Genomic DNA, 20,648 nt, shown 5'->3' with positions numbered 1-20,648 from the left:
ACCCCATCTCAAAATATTTTGTTCCAGGGACCCTGAGAAAGAAAGATTTGAGTTACAAATGTTCGCTTTAAAAAAGATCATATACAAAGATTTGCAATAATCTTCACGATGTTTCAAAAATAGCAGAACTACAAGCTTGCAGTGCACTAACGTTCTGCCCTATAGTGCAGGAGTTCCCAAATATTTCCATACCAAGGACCCACAAATAGCCATATAGCCTCTAGCCGCCGCTCTGCTTGCAGATCGGGTATTTTCTCCTTTCCAGTCACTGTACAGTAGTTCTATAAATGCCAGACAGCTTAGTACAGTTCAAAGTAGTTCACACAGACACATTATTAGAAGTCCAGGCTTCAATCCTGACATTATATCCCAACACCTCCCAACACCACGATTACAAATTCAAGTTGACGATTAATTGTCAAACAAATAATTGACAATGCGATTGACGATTACAAATTGAACATTGAACATTGGAACATATGAATACAGATTTAATTTAGTTTGGTTTTTAGGCTTCATAATTACAAATTGCACAGGGCAGATTATGACAAATAACTTAAATATGCAAAGACATTACATTTAATAATTTTGTACTTAAAAAAAAAAGTAAAAATTGCAGAAATAGCTTGTAAGTTTAAGAAGTGGTATTTCTGCAATTCTTTAGAAAATTATGATTATGATGATTATGGTACGATTATACAAAATAATTGCGACTATCTCAAATAATTGCGATTAGGCGAGTATGTAATAATAGTGACAGGCCTAGCCCAAGATTAAAATATTTTCGGACCCTTATTTATTTTGTATTATACTTTATCAATGGCCTTTAATAAAAATATCACACAACCCGTTACTTTGCTATCTTTGGATCAGTGTTAGTTAACCCTTAACATTAATACATTTGAGGGTCAAGCCATTTCCCTCTTACATCTTTTGCCAAATTCCTATTCTTACAACGGAGCAATTTGTCTCTAGCGATTCCTACAGGCTGGGAGGGTGCCTGTCAGTGGGGGGTTGTTGAATGGTAAAAATAATTGGCTACTCTAAATTTAGAAGAAAAAATAGCTCCACTTATCTCATCCATTATCTTCTAACATCAGTACACCTTGGAGTGCAATATCACTTATACCATGGCTAGTTACTAAAGAAAAGAATGTGTTGTCTTGGTTTGTTAATAATTGCTTGGGTTACATGCAGTTGATTTATAACTAGGATTGGTTTCTGACGGCAATTCAGCTGTTGGCACAGACTCCAGTTTTTGGTGTCCTGATACACGATTTTTATGGATACCTGCCATCCAATCAAACAAAAATATTCTGTGACCGTGTCTAACTTATGGATGGCAACAAGTGGGAATATTCATGTTCTCAAAATTGCCTATGTTTAAACTGTGGATCCAGTTTTAAACGAAACATTCTTTGGTTTTTTTCGTCTTTGCCAGGAAAACGAGCGCACCAAAGACCTGATTGTGGAGCAGAAGTACCATCGGACAATCATCGGGCAGAAGGGAGAGAAGATCAAGGAAGTTCGAGACAAATTTCCTGAGGTGAATATATTCTCCCCTGGCCTTTAGTTTCCGCTTAAGATGTTAAACTTGCATTATACTCAGTGATGAAATGGTATAATATAATGCAGTTGTTCTCAAAGGGAGGTCAGCGGTCCATGAAGGGGTTCCAGGGGGTCCCCAGCAAGATCTGTTATAGCATCAAAATCAGTTGAACCACTTTAACCCTATTTTATAATTCAGCTATTGTGAGCTTGTAGATCGGATTTATATATATTTTTTAATCTTGAAAAAATCTATACATTTTTGAATAATGTTGAACAATTTTAACAACACAAACACAATACACACACTCTTTTCAGATGGGGGTCTGTGGCCTGATACAGATATATTTGTGGGTTCTTCCTATTTTATAATTCAGCTATTGTGAGCTTGTAGATCGGATATATATATACTTTTCAATCTTGAAAAATTCAGTACATTTTTGAATAATTTTGAACACTTTTAACAACACAAACACAATACACACAATCTTTTCAGATGGGAGTCTGTGGCCAAATACAGATATATTTTTTATGGGTTCTTGACGACCACTGTAATGTGTGCGTATTATTATTACAGTGTCTTGTTTTCACTCCAGGTCATCATCAACTTTCCTGACCCAGCTCAGAAGAGTGAGATTGTCCAGCTGAGAGGACCAAAGAACGAGGTGGAGAAATGTGCCAAGTTCCTCCAGAAAATCATCGCAGAGTTGGTATGTCCCACCTTTATCTCTCACGCACACGCACGCACGCACGCACGCACGCACGCACGCACACGCACACGCACACACGCGCGCGCGCGTGCACACACACACACCCTTCTATCCATAACGTTCCTCTCCCTTGTTTTGTAGATAGAGAACAGCTTCTCGCTTTCAGTTCCTATCTTCAAGCAGTTCCACAAAAACATCATTGGCAAAGGTGGCGCCAACATCAAAAAGGTGAAACTCATTTTTCAAACGTTATCTATTTATATCTCTGTATCCCCAGATGAGTTTAGACTTATTGAAATATATTTCTGACACAAACGCATGGATGTCAGAAAACATCTATTCATTCAATTCAGGTTAATTTAGACACCCACTATCAGAAATGTCACAAAACAATCCAGGCTTGATTAGTGTAATGCATTGGTACAGAATGCAGTATGCATGCACACAAAAGAGCAGACAGAGAGCACACACTACACCCATTTTAAATCCCCTGCAATCGTTGCCTGTTAGTTATAGTCGATTATAAGATCCTTTCATTGGGTTTTAAACGGCAGTGCTTTTTAGGTACTGGATGTGCCTAGCAAATCCCCTTAGATCCTCTGTCACAGGTCTCTTAAATGTTCCAAAAGGCTAGAACAAAAAGTCATGGAGAAGAATCTTTTATTAGCTGTCATGGTCTTTGGTTAGCCTTTGGAACAGACTGACGGAGGATCTATGACAGGTTTTTGAATCCTTTGACATTTTTTTTTAAAGAAATCTCAAGACACTCCTTTTTGGCATTGCTTTTACTTGCTGTTATTTTCTTTGAATTACTTGTATTTATTATTAATTTATTATGGTTATTATTATATTATATTATTATTTTCATTTGATTATTATTTTCTGTGAAGCACATAGTGTTGCACTTGACAATAGACAATACATTATACGCACCAGATAACAATATGTGGGGCGGCATAGCTCAGGGGTAGAGAAACCGTTATTAGAGCACGAAGGGTTCCCGAAGGGTTCCCAGTTCGAATCCGGGCTCCCCCTGAGTTAATGTCGAAGGGTCCTTGGGCAAGACTCTGAACCCCACATTGCTCCCGGTGAGCAGGTTGGTGCCTTGCATGGTTTCCTCAGCCACCGGTGTATGAATGTGTGCGTGAATGGGTGAATGTAATGCACAATCTCTGTAAAGCGCTTTGGATAAAAAGCGCTATATAAATGCACCATTTACCATTTATGGGGTTATTGTACTGTATGTGACCGGCAGATCCGAGAGGAGACAAACACTAAGATTGACCTGCCGACAGAGAACAGTAACTCAGAGATGATCGTCATCACGGGCAAGAAGTGCAACTGTGAGGCTGCTAGAGAACGAATCCTGGCCATCCAGAGAGAGCTGGTGAGCAGGGGCGTCACAAGGGGGGGAAAAGTGGGACTGAGTTACCAGGGCCCAAGATGGAAGGGCCTTGATTATTTTATACTGTTGAAAAATAGCAGATCTACAAGCTCACAGCGTGAGCTTGTAGATCTGCTATTTTAGAAAAGTCGCGAAAATGTGTGCAAATCTTTGAATATATGTATTTTTTAAGCGAACATTTGTAACTCAAATTTTGCTTCTGGGGGGGTACCTGGAACTAGATATTTTGAGATGGGTGTCTGTGGCCCCATAGGGGGTCTGTGGCCAACATATCATTTTGGGGGTCCTTCACATGAAAAAGTTTGAGCACCACTGACATAGAAATATAGGTTTTTCAAAAAAGAACCTTAGAAGGATTTGAAATATTCAAAGACCTGGCGCTGTGAGCTTGTATATCTGCTATTTTTCAATAGTTAAAGCACAAAATGTGAGTGTATCCTTGTACCCAGGGCCCAGAATTTGGTGTGACACCCCTGCTGGTGAGAGAACGTCACACGCCTTGATGTCTCCTATTAAATCAGTTTGGTTGACTTCATAACCACTCAAACCCTATATCCTTCGTTGTGCGTGAATTGCCAATTTTCTCAGATTGGTAGACTGTTTTCTTTGTGCCTATTTTGCCCAGCATAGGGGGATGCTAGGGTTCACGTGGTTAAAACTAATTTGTCACAGTACTCATTCACAGACACTGTCTTCATATTTCTTCCCATTTCTGTGATCAACCCCTCCAAAACTCTTTAAATCAAGAACAAACACATGTTTTAAAGGAAGGTATAATTGTCAGAGGCTGTATGTGCCCAGCCTATTGTCTAATACAGGGGTTCCCAAACTTATTTGTCTCAGGGCACCCCATAAATATTTTTTTAATCCGAGGTACCCCTACATTATAATCTTCACTCCCAGCACCTTATATTTATTAGCATATCGTCGTTGTCGGGTGGAAACCTTGTATGTCCAAAACCATTCGTTTCATCTATAAAACGTACTAAACTAGGGAAAACAGCAGATCTACAAGCACACAACGCCTCGCATCGCGAGGCGTTGTGTGCTTGTAGATCGGCCGTTTTCACAAGTTTTGTGCGACGGTCTTGTATGATGAAGCAGGGCAAAAGACGTACACAGTTGAAACTTGGAGATACGATGTTTCTGCCCGACAGTGGCGATATCTTAGTGATTATGTTGCGAGGAAAACGTTGAGATAATAGCCATTTTGGTTAGAACTGACTGAAAATAACTTTGTACTTCAAGTTTAAAATTATACTAAATAAAAGAATATTCTTTCAAGTGTATCAAATTATCTCGCGGCACCCCTGGACTGCCGTCGCGGCACCCCAGGGTGCCCCGTCACCCACTTTGAAAACCCCTGGTCTAATACAATACAATACAGTTAATAGTAGTTTTGTCCTGATATTTATGAGTTTAATACTTTAGAGCTGTAATGTCACAACATTTAAATGCACAGTATAAAGAAAGAAATAACGCCGACCGTCCATCATCCAGGCGAACATCAAAGAGACGGAGGTCGCCATCCCCGCCAAGCTGCACAACTCCCTGATCGGCTCCAAGGGCTGCCTGGTGCGCTCGGTGATGGAGGACTGCGGGGGCGTCCACATCCACTTCCCCGCCGAGGGCTCGGGCTCCGACAGGGTCACCATCCGGGGGCCCGCCGGGGAGGTGGAGCGAGCCAAGAGGCAGCTGCTGCAGCTGGCCGAGGAGAAGGTAGGGAGGGAGGGAGGGAGGGAGGGAGGGAGCAGGCACGTGCACACTTGGCTGCGTCTCAGGTAGGGCTGTCACAATTATTACATACTCGTCTAATCGTGATTATTTGACATTATCGCAATTATTTTGTCATAATCGTCATAATCGTGAATGTTGAAAAATGTCAGAAATAGTGGAAATAGCAGATCTACAAGCTCACAACTTGTAGCTTGTAGCTTGTAGATCGGCTATTTCCACTATCAATGTTATTTTTTAAGTAGTAAGTTGTCAAATATGTCAGTAATGTATTTGTATATTTAGGTTATGTGTCATATCTACCATGTGCAACTTCAAAGCCTAAAAGCCAAACAGAAATGTAATTATCAACGACAAATACACAATTAAATCGTTAATCGCCAATTATTTGAGTGACAATTAATCGTCGTGTAAAATGTCATATCGTGACAGCCCTAGTCTCAGGTCCTTATTCTGTTCTGTCCAATTTCCTAAATCCTAGCTCCTACAGGAAGTAGAATCCGGCCTATCACCTGAGAGACAACATCACAGGTGATAGGCATAGAGCAGGGGTCTTCAACAGGGGGTCCGGGACCCCTAGGGGGTACTCAGAGTTACTACAGGAGGTCCTCCAAATCTTCCAATCCTTTTTATATTAACAACTTGAACCCTAGTGTCCATATTCTGAGAACTGTAGCCAAGACCTGAGACGCAGCCATAGACATCAAAGGGAACATGAGCCCCAGCTCTTTTACTCGTCTGTAAAAAGTGCCCTCTCCAGACCATGCATGCAGTTTTTACTATGATGAAAGAAATGCAATTGCCCCCTTTCCATGGCATACCTGAAGGCAGAATTGCCTTGTCCAAACTCTCCTGAACTTGAATGCAGCATCTTATATTGAAAGAATTGCCCTCTCTGCATAGAAATCCATGCCGTACGCCACATCTCCATTATTGACTTGGTTAGTTTAGTGTAGTATCAAGTACCGAAAATAGCTGACCTCCAAGCTCAAAGCGTGTTGCAGTGCTGAGCGTTGTGAGCTTGGAGGTCAGCTATTTTCACTATTTTCACCAAAAGGCCCTTTTAGAAATTTCAATCCCCTGCCTCTCTAACATTCTCTGCACGTCCCTGGAAGGGAGCGAGCACGGGATAACGAATGAGGGCAGAGGAGAAAGACGAAGGAGAGGTTTCGAAAAATGGTCATTAGTCACAGAGGGGTGCAGGGAAGGTGAGGTTGAGAAAGTCACACTGGTGATGAGGAGACAGTGAGTCACTGGCCCGGGAGGCAGACACAGAGGCAGCTTTCCCAGACGCTAACGAGAGGACACGTAGGGCTGTCACAATTATTACATAATCGTCTAATCGTGATTATTTGACATAATCGCGATTATTTGTCATAATCGTCATAATCGTTTCCATGTTGAAAAATGTTCATATATTTTTTATAAAATAAAAAATTGTGGAAATAGCAGATCTACAAGCTCACAACGCGTCGCATCGCGACGCGTTGTGAGCTTGTATATCGGCTATTTCCACTATCAATGCTCTTTTTTAAGTATTAAGTTGTCAAATATGTCAGTAATTTCTTTGTATATTTAAGTTGTGTGTCAAATCTACCATGTGCAACTTCAAAGCCTAAAAGCCAAACAGAAATGAAATTGTCAACAACAAAAACACAATTAAATCGTTAATCGCAATGTCATGCAAAATGTCATAATCGTGACAGCCCTAAGGACACGGTGAAGATGGATAATTAATCATTACACCCCAAAAGCAAAATATCGTACAGTTTTGGCTTTGAATCGCATCGTATTGTTTTAAAATGCAGATAATTGGTATCGAACCGTTTTGCAATGCAAATAATCGATTGTATGGAAACTACTGTAAGTATTTGTGCCTTGTATTTAGCAATTTTAAGAGGGAAAATGAAAAAGAGGGGTCTAATTACCTTTCCATTCCATATGGGGCTGTTAAGTATGACATCATTCATTTTGTAGGCAGAGGAGAATTTCTGCCCCCAGTTTCCGTGAATCTTTTTACTATTTTTACTATTTACACATTTTTCTTCTCTTTGTTGTTGAAAGGAAAGTGTTAGAATTATACTTTAGTCGTTATTTTTGTCTCGGATCTGTTGAAATAGCGAGGGACAGAAAATGCTCTGGGGGCAGAGTTCTCCTCTGCCTACAAAATGATGTCACGCTTTAAAAGCCCCATAGCTACTCTTGGTCTATCGATAAATGTGTGTAATCTCTGTGTTCATGTCAAGGTGCGGGTTTGTCCATATGTGTTCAAATATAATGTCCATGTATTTGCTGGATAATCACAAAGTTTACTTATTTATATCCATAATAATAGATTTTTGACACGGTTCACACAGATTTAATTTCTTTGCAAAATAGTTACTATATCGATTTTAAATCATTGAATCGAATCGTATCGCCATGAAGCAACCGATATCGTCCATGTATCGTATCGTCAACCATGTATCGTGATGCATATCGTATCGCTATTAAAATGTATCGTTACACCCCTAATAATTAGCACTGTTCGTTGTCTTCTTCCACTTGCAGCAAGTCAACAACTTCACAGCCGAGCTGCAGGCCAAGCCAGAGTACCACAAGTTCCTGATAGGCCGCGGCGGGGCCAACATCAGGCGCGTGCGGGACAGGACGGGCGCGCGCATCATCTTCCCGTCGCCGGACGACACGGAGCAGGAGCTCATCACCATCGTGGGGAGGGAGGAGGCCGTGCTGCTCGCCCAGAAGGAACTGGAGACGCTGGTCAAAAACCTGGTAGCTGTCTCTGAATCGCTGTTTTAAGATGTAGATCAGCTATTTTTTTTTAAATCATGACAATGTGTGCAAATCTTTGAAAATCTCATTTTTAAAGTAAACATTTGTAACCCTTTTTTTTTTATTGTTTACTCATGCCAAGACAATTTTTTGTATTTGTCCCATTCCTAAGACAAAAAATGTTCCCCCATTGATACCGGATGGGGACCGTAATCAATGGGGGTACATTTATTGTAATCATATTATCGTCTTAGGAATGCGACAAATACAAAGAAATATTATTGAACTCTATTCTCCATGGCATGAGTAATCAATAGAAAAAGTCATGTTAGGGGTGAACTACTCCTTTACCCATTTAGAACGGGTACTAAGCCGCGCTGCGAGCTTGTAGATCTGCTATTTTTGTTTCTATGTCAGCAATCTGGCTAGCCATCGTCAAAGAAAAGGTCCTTTTCACTTCAACTGGAGCTCAGTTAGTCTGTTCTTGAGAGCCTACTATGTCAGTGGTTCTCAAACTTTTTCATGTTAAGGACCCCCAAAATGATATTTATTTGGCCACGGACCCCATCTCAAAATATTTAGTTCCAGGGACCACCCAGAAGCAAAATTTGAGTTACAAACTTTCGCTTTGAAAATACATATATTCAAAGATTTGCACACATCTTCACGACTTTTTCAAAAATAGAAGATCTACAAGCTCGCAGCGCGCGCTGTGAGCTTGTATATCTGCTATTTTTCACTGGTTAAAAGCATTCAATAATTCTAGGCATAAAAAATGGGTTAAATCACGAAACGTTACATAATAAATAACGTGTATTACACTTTGTCCCCCTTCCTCTCCTGCCGTTCCCGTATTCTCCCCCACCCCACCCCACTCCTCCTCCTCCTCCTCTCCAGGACGACGTGGTGGAGGACAGCATGGCGGTGGAGCCGCGTCACCACCGCCACTTCGTGTGCCGGCGGGGCCAGGTGCTGCGGGAGCTGGCGGAGGAGTACGGAGGAGTGGCGGTCAGCTTCCCCCGGACCGGAGCCCAGCAGAGCCAGCGGGTCACTCTGAAGGGGGCCAGGGACTGCGTGGAGGCGGCCAAGAGACGCATCCAGGAGATCATCCTGGACCTGGTATGAACCAGTGGTTCTCAACCTTTTCAGGCCGCGACCCCCCAAAATAATCATATTTTAACTGGGGACCCCTCCACCACCCTGACGAGCACTAAGAGTTGATGCGTTACATTTTGTATAACATGGTTCTATTGTGAAAATAGCAGATCTACATGCTCATAGCGTTGCGAGGCGTTGTGAGCATGTAGATCAGCTATTTTCACAATTTCTGCCTCTAATATTTGACAATTTGGACAATGTTTAATTTGTCATTTTAGAGGTATTAAAAAGTCTTTAAATGGTCACTTTAGAAATGTGCATATACCCTCTATAAATTTAACTTTATGTTGGTTTGTTTACTGTTAAGAGAGAAAACAATGTTGCACATTAAAGGGCCACTTCACCTCTGGGACAACCCCATCTTATTTTATTGTTGTTTGGGACACGATCAACACAATCCTGAGTAATCAGTGATGCGTTTTGCATCATATGATGCAAAACGCATCACTAGTACATGCTGAAATAGTAAAATATCTAAAAACACAGATTGAACACAAAAAAGAACTCAGGATTTTGTTGATCGTGTCCCAAACAACAATAAAATAAGATCGGGTTGTCCCAGAGGTGAAGTGGCCCTTTAAGTTAATCATCCTTTTCGCAGGTTAGCCAGACACTACACTAAACTGGACATGTGTTTGGTGTGTGTGTGTGTGTGTGTGTATGTGTGTGTGTGATGTTAAGCGCCACCGTTATCTCACTCAGACTCTCTTTTCCTCCATTGTTGTGCTGCAGGAGTCCCAGGTGTGTGTGGAGGTTGGCATCCCCCAGCGGTATCACCGGGCCGTCATGGGGCCTAAGGGTTGCCGCATTCAGCACATCACCAGAGAGCACGAGGTGCAGATCAAGTTCCCAGAGAGAGACGACAGCAACACAGCAGGTACAACACGCAGGTTCACAGCGTGCAACGCAAGCCTGCATGAGCATCAAAATGTGTCAAATAACACCTGTCATACAAGGCAGTTCCATTTAGTGCACTTGAGACGAAAACAAAGTGATTCTGATATACTTTATATGCCATGCAAAGTTGCAAAATTATCACTGACTAAATATTAAAGGGATAGTTCACCGAACGTATTTTCTATCGATCTACATTGACACGTTGTGAGCTTGTAGAGCAGCTATTTCAATATTTCAAAAATGATTTTCAAAATAGTGAAAAATGGCTAAAGAGTTTAGGGATAAGGTTTAAAGCAGCAGTGGTAAAGTTTAACTGTGGGATTCAACCGCTCACATTCCAAAGGTCAAGAGGCGCCGTCTCAGGAGAACGGCGAGGCCGGTCCGGACGCAGAGTTTGTCCCCCGCAAGTGTGACCTCATCACCATCTCTGGGAAGTCGGAGAGGTGCGAGCTGGCCAAGGCTGCACTGCTGGTACGCTCACTTTCAGCCCCGCTCAGGAAACACAAGAGCTTGTTGTTTTGCCATTGTTGTGAGGCTTCTGCTTCGTTCTTCATTCACGTTACCGACGCCAGGCTCAGCACCAAATTCAGTTATTTTTTTTCTGTTTTTCTTTTATCATCTGCTGATTCTGCTCCCTTCATCGTTGCCGCTCCTCATTCTCTCACTCCCCCCCAACCCCACACACCACTCTCTCTCTGTCTCTCTCTCTCTCTCTGTGTGTGTGTCTCTCTCTCTTTCTCTAGGCGCTGGTACCCATAACAGAAGACGTGGAGGTGTCGTATGAGCTCCATCGGTACATCATCGGGCAGAAGGGCAGTGGCATCAGGAAGATGATGGAGGAATATGAGGTCAGTGTGCGTGCCAGTGAAGCGATGCTGCCTCTGGTGCCATCTTCTGGCCAAAGTGAAGAAATGCTGAACTCGTCCTCCATAACTGATTCACGCCCTCCTCCCTGGGCAAGATATGACATCCGGTTGGTTCTAGCTGAAGTGGCGGAAGTGCTGCGTTTAGCGGAAGTTACGTCTTTTGGTGCGGGTCTGTTTACATTCCCCAGCGAAACAAACACAATGATTGTAGCTCTTAACTCGCTCTTAATACAGTAGGTGTAATGTTGTCCGAATCGATGTTTTAGTTTGTATATTGTATATTGTTTATTGCGAGTGCAACCGACGAAGTGGGAGAAGTAGAACAGATTTATTTCAGCAGGGAATACGTTTGCAGGGACACCGCATTGTTAAAAAAAAAAAAAACTTCCGGGAAAATTCAGCCCCACCTCCTAGAACTCTCTCTGCTTCATATCTTGACCAGGCTTTTCTCTTCGCAGATGAGTAAGCCTGGCTACGCGAGGCTACATGCCCTCCTGTGTTGCAGCGTTGCAGTTAAACGATAAAACATTTTTGTTACTGTAATTACAAAATATGTTTTTGTTTTGTTTTAATTAATTAATTACAGATGAAACCAGTGATCGAGTTCGGCGCCGCCAGAATAGGGCTCCCATAGCTCTGGGGGCCCTTCGCAAAATCGGGTAATTGCGGATATAAAGTCGCCTAAAACGGGTACTTTCCTATATTAAATCATATTAAATCGGGTATTTCGCGGATATAAAGTCGGCTAAAACGGGTATTTCCTATATTAAATCATATTTTTCCTTTCACAATATTAATTCGGGCTTCACATTGGCTATGTTGACAACTCCAGGCAGTCTTTTCTGTTCATATTAACTCACCATTATTGCTCAGCCTCCAGTTCCCAATTCCTCCATCTGATGATCTGAGCTCTGAGCCATCCAGCCAAAAGTTCCCGTTCTGGTAGCATAAAGTCGGCTAAAATGGGTATTTTTCTTTCTCAAAACAAGGCGGGTCGGGTTCATATTTATTTACTAAAAAAAACAATGTCACGGGCACAGGCTACAGTCTTGCTCACAAGACAGCGTTGTTTGGTTGTTTGTTGCTGTCCGAGTGTCCGCCTTCCTTTGCCGTCCGGGCCGTGGCTAGAACAGACACTCGACGCAGTGGTTCCTAGCTTATGGGGAAAGAAAGCCTGGTAGGCGAGGTTAGGGGAAAGGTAGGAAGTAGGAACCATTGCAGCGAGTGTGTTATAACCCGGACGGTAAAGGAAGACTCACACCCCACATTAAATGCGCCTGATTTATAATAATAAAATTAATAGTAGGATTAAACGGTGTGATGTCATTGTTTAGTCTTACTGTCTAACATGTTTATTTAGTATATCTAGTTAACATAAATAATATAAATTCTTCCAATGGAACATAAAAAAAAATAAAACGAAAAAAAAAAAAAAAAAATACACACTTAGAAAAAAAGAGACCCCAAAGGGGGTTGTTGACTATGGGGTCCCAGACTTTAACTATGGGAGCTAAGCCCCTACTGGCTCCCACATAACTCGAACTCTGGATGAAACACACAGGACAGGAGGAGAAGGGAGTTGGTTCAAGGTGACATAAATGACTTTTGTTATTGTGTGTGTGTGTGTGTGCGTGCGTGCGTGCGTGCGTGCGTGCGTGCGTGCGTGCATGCGTGCGTGCGTCCGTGTTTGTTTGCACGTGTGTGCGTGAAGGTGAGCATCTGGGTGCCTCAGCCAGAGCAGCAGTGGGACGTGATCCGGGTGAGCGGTCAGGTGGCCAACGTGGAGCGAGCCAAGCTGGGTCTACTGGAGAGAGTCAAAGAACTGCAGGCTGAGCAGGAGGACAGGGTGACTGATACATACACACACACACACACACGCACGCACGCACATACGCACGCACACACAATCGACAAGAGCAACATGGCATTTACCAAATCTGAATGGTTTGTTTAAGCCAGGGGTTCTCAACCCTTTTTAGGCCGTGACCCTTGCAACGTTTCGGATTTCACGACCAAAACGTTGCTCTATATTTAATACATTCTCTGAAACGGACAAGCGGCAGTGTGCGGGTCTATCTGTATCTGTCTACCCTCGTCAGATCTCCTCCCGAATGTTTTGTTACCCACGCACCTGCTAGAGAGGAACTGGGTGTGCAAAAGCCTTCTCTTCATAAGGCCGTGACCCCCAAAATAAACATATTTGAACTGGGGACCCCCCACCATGACAAGCACTTGGAATTGTGAATTTTATGTGACTCGGTTCCACAGATAAATATTGTGAAAATAGCAAATAGCAGATCTCACAACGCCTCGCATTGCGAGGCGTTGTGAGCATGTAGATCGTCTATTTTCACCTGTCCGCCTCTTGCTTACTTAATATTTGCCAGTTTGGCCAGTTTGGTCTTGAAAATCCTTAAATTGCCACTTTATAAATGTGCATGTATGTATACACTTACACTTATACTGTGTGTTGGTTTGTTTACCATTGAGTGAGAAGAAAAGAAATGACATTAAGCTAATCATCTGGGGACCCCACAAAATAAATTGCCTCGACCCCAAGTTTGAGAACCACTGGTTTAACCACTTCAATCAGTGGTTAATACTTAGAGCTGCATTTTCGTCCATGCCTTACGCACTTTATCCTGTATGTACTGTATGTGATTTATTTAATTATTACTTTTTAATTGTTTTAACGTTGATGTGCCATATCTCTGCCCAGGCCCTGCGCAGCTTCAAGGTGACCATGTCTGTGGATCCCAAGTTCCATCCTAAGATCATTGGCCGCAAGGGAGCGGTCATCTCTCAGATCAGGAAGGATCACGACGTCAGCATCCAGTTCCCTGACAAAGGAGACGAGCAGCAGGTTGGCCAGAGAGTTTATTGCAGGGGTCCAGGATCCCTAGGGGGGGGGGGTCCTCAGAGTTACTACAGGGGGGTCCTCCAAATCTTTGTGTGATAGAAACTTATTTTCTCCTTTTTTTATATTAACCACTTGAACCCTAGTGTCCATATTCTGAGTGTCCATAACTTTGGCCTAAAATCGCAGATCTACGATATATATAGTGATGTCACACTAACAGAAACCCTTTTATGCCCATATATGGAGTTCCCTGATGTTTAGTTTAGTTTAGTTTATTAAGGACCCCATTAGTCTACACCGTAGTGGAGACTATTCTTCCTGGGGTCCAAGCATAAAACAACATCACAATACAAAAATAAAATGCAATACAGTATTAAAGTAAATCATATACAGCCTTTCCATGATGGACTCTGCACGGCAGGGGCGTCCTCCTCCCTGAGCCAGGCCTAAGCCTGACCGCATACCCATTGTCATCAATATCAAGCCCATACAGTATCTAACAGGACTTCATATGGGAATGCCCATATATGGAGACCACATCGGCCACATACCACACTAACGGCTGGTTCTATAGACAGGGATCTCCATGTATGGGCATAAAAGGGTATGATGTCAGATGTCATAGACATCATAGGACTTTCACAACGAATAACTGAGTAAAGCACTTTGCACATAGGACAGTTGCGTTTTTTCGTTTGCTGCATGAATAAAATGCTTTGGATTTGGTGTGCAATGCTGTGCGGAATCGGTGCTGCGGATCCCAAAAGGAAAGGAGTGATGAGTTTTTTACCGCATGCGACAAGACGCACGAATCGAACTGGGTTCGATCGAGAAAAAAACGCACGGCCGCAGCCACTCGTCGCACGTCTAATTCGGATCCGGTGTGCATGAGGTCGTAGAGAATCATTGTTTTCTTTAAAAAAATGAAACTGTCCGTTTTATCCGTGTGGATAAACACGCCTGTGTGCAAAGGGCTTAAGCATGTTTGGGATCTCACAGCATATCTCCATATACAGTACATGGCTCTCCATATATGGGTACCAGGGGTAACTGGTCCAGTAAACATCACTGGCCAGATGGCCAAGAATTGGCGCGACCTAGGTCGCATGTCGCCCTGACGCGTCTTACTAGTCATAAAGTACTGTAATATGAGTATAAATGTACTTTCTATAACAGTGCCTTCCCACTGACTTTTCCTTCTTTCCTCTTTCCATTCCATGTCCGTCCGTCCCCCCACCCCCCCCTCTCCTCCCATTTACGTCCATACATTTCCCCCTCACGCTCCTCCTGGTGTGTGGACCCCTCACGCTCCTCCTGGTGTGTGGACCCCTCCTCCCAGGATGTGATAGTGATCTCGGGCTATGAGCGGAACGCAGAGGAGGCGCGGCAGGCCATCCAGCAGCTGGTGGCAGAGCTGCAGGACATGGTGAGCCAAGACGTTCACCTGGACCCGCGCACCCACGCCCGCATCATCGGCGCCCGCGGCAAGGCCATCCGCAAGCTCATGGAGGACTTCAAGGTTGGGCCAGCGCTGTGTGTTGGCTTTTATTAGGGCTGTCACAATTATTACATAATCGTCTAATCGTGATTATTTGACATAATCGTGATTATTTTTCATAATCGTCATAATCGTTTCCATGTCAAAAATAGTGGAAATAGCAGATCTACAAGCTCACAACGCGTCGCATTGTAGATCGGCTATTTCCACTATCAATGTTCTTTTTTAAGTATAAAGTTGTCAAATATGTCAGTAATTTCTTTGTATATTTATGTTATGTATCATATCTACCATATGCAACTTCAAAGCCTAAAAGCCAAACAGAAATGTAATTATCAACGACAAAAACACAATTAAATCGCTAATCGCCAATTATTTGAATGACAATTAATCGTCATGTAAAATGTCATATCGTGAGTCGTGACAGCCCTAGCTTTTATCTTTCCTTGCCAGCATGCGCACATTAACTTGTATTATTATTTCTGTTTTGAAGTGGCTGTGGGAAAATGGAGCTTGTACTTTGTGTGCAGATTAAATTGCTTTAAAAAACATAATATGCTATGTATAAAATATACATCTGCATAAAACTACTGAAAATGTATAAAACCGTACAGTAGTGGTGTTGCTGGTTTAAAAGGGATCTCAATATAGCCACATTAGATGCAGGTTTTTAGTTCTGAATCCAATAATAGATGATGTTGCAACAGGTGTGGTTTTACCTTGTTCCAACTATAGCTACATATGAGAAAATTGAGAAAGTGCGTCTTTCCCACAAAATAAAAAGCTTCAGTTTTTTTGCCTAGCCAATAGAAAGATAGCACAGAAAATACCAGTACCATTTCTAGCGAAACTTGGGTAGGCAGCCTACAGGCTGCTTCCAAAGTCACCCCACTCAGTCTTCTCATGGTCAGACAAAAACACACACACAAACACACACACACAGAGCTCTGAACTCAGTGTCTCTCGGAACTGGGGGCATTGGCCTCAGGCAGTTTTTATGGCATCTGACCTTGACTCTGAAAACCCTCTGGTTGCCAGCTGTCATTTTGACCAAAGTTGACCACATTATTAAGACTAAAAGCAGTGATAGCTGAGTGGTTAGTGTCCACACCAAGGACTCCGGAGGTCCCAGAGGTCGCAGGTACGATTCCCCGCTCCAGCTATCACTGCTCCCCTCCCCGTGCGCCTTGTGCGAAGCACTGGGGGTCAGCTGGGTTAAGCTGAAAACTGAATTTCCCTTGTGGGAGGACGTAGGTAAATTCTTCTTCTTTCTCTTAAAAAACAGCGCTGGTTCAATCGGCGAGCTCTGGTTGACAGAGGGAATGTCACTTTGTGACAGTTCTGAGGGGCTGGATAAAGAATCAAAATAGCAATTTGGTGAAAAATGATAAGAAAAGGGGGTGTTGCATTGTTCAATGTTTCATTGTGCAATGTTGCATTTCATAAATACATATAATTTTAATTTCATTCATCAACTTAAGTCCAGCTCCTGTGCACACTAATATGGGGAGGCAGTGGCTTTGGATACAAAACGCTGCTATATTATTATAAATGTACCATTTGCAATCTGAATACTACACTGATCCTGTCTCCCTCCTCTGTACAGGTGGACATTCGGTTTCCTCAGCCAGGCTCTGATGAGCCAGACAAGGTGACCGTGACAGGCCTGCCAGAGACTGTGGACAACGCCATAGACCACCTCCTCAACCTGGAGGAGGAATATGTGAGTCAATTTACTATGTATTAAGGTCTCCCCTTAACACAATGGGTGCCTTTTTTAATTTTTTTGCCCCCAGACAATTTCCGTTTCCGTTATTTTGTTAGTTTTTGTTAACTACAATAAACTTGGACGAGACATCAGTTTTGAGCTTTGTCCATCTCTCCCCAGATGCTGAGTGTGACGGAGACAGAGACCATGGCAGCTTACATGAAGCCTCCGTCTCGTTACGGCGGAGGGGGAGGAGGTGGAAGCGACGACGGCAGCGGCGGACCTGCCAAGGGCTTTGTGGTGCGCGACGCACCGTGGAACGTGCCGGGAAACAAGGTGGGCAACCTCCTTTGTGCATAATAATTGAATAATGTACGCTGTGGTCAGTGGGCATCGCCGTTTTCCCCTCATGCACCTACATTTGAATAACCTCGAGACCCAAAAGAGAAAAGACACATTTTATGTCTCCCCAGGAACCAAACTACAATGAGTTGCGATTCTTTGTGTGCTTGTATATCGGCTATTTTCACTAAACCCATTAAGACAAAAAAAGAAAGAAAAAAATGCATTGTAGGAAACAATAAGGGATATTTACTCTGTACTCTGTACTGTATGGATGACCTGGTGCCAGATACTGTAGTGATCAGCACGTCTTGTGACGTAACTTGTTTATCCCTCCCAGGCTCCTGACATGAGCAGCGCAGAGGATTTCCCCACCTTTGGTACAGGTGTGGCCCCGAAACAGACGTCTGCCTGGGGGCCCAAGAAGTTCTGAGAACAGCTCTGCCTGGGGAAGTCAACAGCGCTGCATGGTAGTAGGAGACTGACAAGAAAAGAAGAACACTGGACAAAATCGCTGCTCACCCCTCCTTTCCCCTTCTATCTCTTCAATCTCTCCCCCTCCCTGTGTGTCTGTTAACTGCTGCCCCACGCCCCCCGTAACCAGCCACAGTGAGGATTCTCCACCAGTCTCTCAAGAGAAGAAGATAGCTCCTACAGACGCTCATCGTACTTCTGCTATCCCACTCCGCCTCTTGGCCACATGACCGACCGAATTGAAACTCTTTTTAGACCATGTTCCAACTCCCCCCCCCCCTCCGACTGCCAATGCCCACCCACCAAATGCTCCCCCTCACTCCAGTGCTGTACAGATGTTAAGCTGTCCAATTAATCGGAACCAAGCAAAGAGGAATCGGAGAGAACCAGCTCTTATGTCCCCGTGGGTGGGGGATGGGTGGCTGGGATTTTATCCTGGCTAACAATGCAGTCTTGATCTTTTTAAGCTTATAACAGAATGGGGTGGGGAGGTGGGGTCAATGTTTTACTGTGCAAGAGCATAAAAAAAGGTTGGTTGTTTTACCGTGTTTTTAAAAAGCTGTTTTGTCGTTAGTCCAGAGATGTGTAATACAACAGCTAAGGCGTGGAGGGCAGTGGTTCTCGGAGAAGTCTTGCACCCATTAAGTGTTTGTAGTTCCTGTATTTATTAAGCACAATGGCTTCCATTGTTGCTTCTACGTAGCTTTTGTTTCACAAGTCAAAAGATGTAAAAGTCTCACAATTATTTGTAATAATGGTTGTTTTGTTTTGTCTTACTATTTATTTATTTATTTGTTAAGAAGCCATTTTATTTGAACTTCTGTGATATTGCATTTTTATAAAGCACTTATTGTAGCTTGATGCTTTTAACCTTACTTTTCAAGGGAGTGTAAAATACTTGTTGGGGAATATGTGATCTGTTGTTGCGTTGAGGTGTACAAAGAACTTCTCGCTATTTTTTTAACTTGTGTGGATTTTTTCCATTGTTGGTTTCTGGCATCTTTGAAAGACTGTGTGCAAGTAAGGTGTCCATTTGAATGAAGCTCAACCAAACTCTGGTATTCTCTATAGTCTGGCAGTTGTTTGCCTGTTGTCTTGTTTTGGTGGAATTCTTCGTTTCAAGGTTTTCATCTTTCTATTCTCTCAAGACAGACCGAAACGTGTAAGCTGGCTCACACAATTTTGGAATGCTGCTGCTTAACAGTCTGTACTTAAGAAGCTCTGAAAAATAAAATAAAGCGGATGTCACATGGAATTTAAACTATTCTATTAGGCTATGTAACCTACTGGAAAACAAATTAGTCAAAGCTAGGTGCTAGATAGCTTGCTAGGTGCTTAGCAGAAATTGAGATGAGAGCTTCCTGTTCTCAACACTTACCCGGTGGAATTACGGACTCTGTAGCATTCGAAGATTGTGGAAAAGATAGTCTGGCTTGAGAGACTACCCTCTTTCAGTTTATCACAGTGCACTGAAGCATTTGCTTTTGTAGGCTAGTGATTTTGTTAATGCCCCTCATCACCGTTTTCTTTTTTCACAAATGAATGCAAAATACTATACATGTAAAAACATCTTGTGCCCCATTGTTAAACTACTGTATTTTGGTGAGCCAGAATTCAATCTACTGAATTCCAGCTTCCATGTGCCTGTAGACTTAAATGAGCAGGAAGGACCTGGAAATAATGGGACCCTGGTAACCATCTATAGAAATCAACAGGACTGCAAATACTTGGTACCACTTAAAATATCCAGGCTGGTGTGGTGTGGCCTGTAGCCCGATCTACAAGCACACAACGCCTCGCACCGCGAGGCGTTGTGTGCTTGTAGATATGCTATTTTCACTAGCCCTGTGCGACAGTCTTGTGTGATGAAGCAGGGCTTTGCTTTACGAAAAAAACAAATTTGAAACTTGGAGATACAAGGTTTCTGCCCGACAGTGACGATGATCAAGCAGATAATAATTCCCCCCCTCGTTGTGGGACTATGAAGTTGGACTGAAATGTCCCCATTTAGGCTTGGGAAGGGCAGACAAGCTCATTCATCTGAGACAAAAGTAAAACTTTTATTGATACCCGGAAGGGAAATTTCAGGACTAGCATCTCATGCACAACTTTCAGTTGACAGTTGCCGTCTCTTTGTTGACCCCTCTGTGACTGAAAGTACATCCTGGCTGAGATGAGACAAAAGGTTGCATATCGTCGCTGTCATGCAGAAACCTTTTTTTTTTTACAACAAGGGTCCATATTTTAGATTGTAATTAGAGAAAAGATGGGTGTTAAGTGTTTTCATTTACTGCTTTCTATCGTTTTAGCCATTTTAGCAATTGAGATTTTAGTGGCTAAATATGTCTTTTTAGACACAATAAGCCGGCGATTTCTTTATTACTATGTACAGTAACACTACTATCCCCCATAAGTCACATCTGCCCCATGAAAGATTGCTGTGCATCTTGGGAATGGGCTTATTTTGTCTAAAAAGTCATATTTAGCCACTTGTACGCATGCCGCCACCCATTGAAATCAAAAAAGTTTAAATCACTAAAACGATAGAAAGCAGTAAATAAAAAAGATTTTAACACTCATCTTTTCTTTTCTCTAATTACAATCTAAAATATGAACCCTTATTGTAAAAAGAAGTTGTCCTTTAACTCCATATTTCAACTTTGTATGTTTTTCTTT

At 42.7% G+C, this 20,648-nt stretch overlaps 1 protein-coding gene across 1 annotated transcript in view; it reads left to right on the top strand.

The window, feature by feature from the left end:
* hdlbpb (high density lipoprotein binding protein b) overlaps positions 1-19,642 on the top strand; it is a 41,118-nt gene extending 21,476 nt beyond the window's left edge. Inside the window, exons 12-27 of the mRNA XM_080742002.1 lie at positions 1,442-1,546; positions 2,145-2,258; positions 2,400-2,486; positions 3,514-3,645; positions 5,164-5,382; positions 7,948-8,169; positions 9,067-9,288; positions 10,060-10,204; positions 10,568-10,695; positions 10,968-11,072; positions 12,802-12,936; positions 13,810-13,953; positions 15,290-15,469; positions 17,055-17,171; positions 17,337-17,492; positions 17,839-19,642. Of these exons, the coding sequence (XP_080598128.1) occupies positions 1,442-1,546; positions 2,145-2,258; positions 2,400-2,486; positions 3,514-3,645; positions 5,164-5,382; positions 7,948-8,169; positions 9,067-9,288; positions 10,060-10,204; positions 10,568-10,695; positions 10,968-11,072; positions 12,802-12,936; positions 13,810-13,953; positions 15,290-15,469; positions 17,055-17,171; positions 17,337-17,492; positions 17,839-17,931 (2,304 nt within the window). The 3' untranslated portion in view covers positions 17,932-19,642. The remainder of the gene's footprint in view (positions 1-1,441; positions 1,547-2,144; positions 2,259-2,399; positions 2,487-3,513; positions 3,646-5,163; positions 5,383-7,947; positions 8,170-9,066; positions 9,289-10,059; positions 10,205-10,567; positions 10,696-10,967; positions 11,073-12,801; positions 12,937-13,809; positions 13,954-15,289; positions 15,470-17,054; positions 17,172-17,336; positions 17,493-17,838) is intronic.
* Positions 19,643-20,648: the final 1,006 nt, after the last annotated feature.

This window comes from Nannobrachium achirus, assembly GCF_963921795.1.
Source record: "Nannobrachium achirus genome assembly, chromosome: 14".
Classification (NCBI taxonomy): Eukaryota; Metazoa; Chordata; class Actinopteri; order Myctophiformes; family Myctophidae; genus Nannobrachium; species Nannobrachium achirus.
This window is presented reverse-complemented; position numbering and strand designations above follow the sequence as displayed.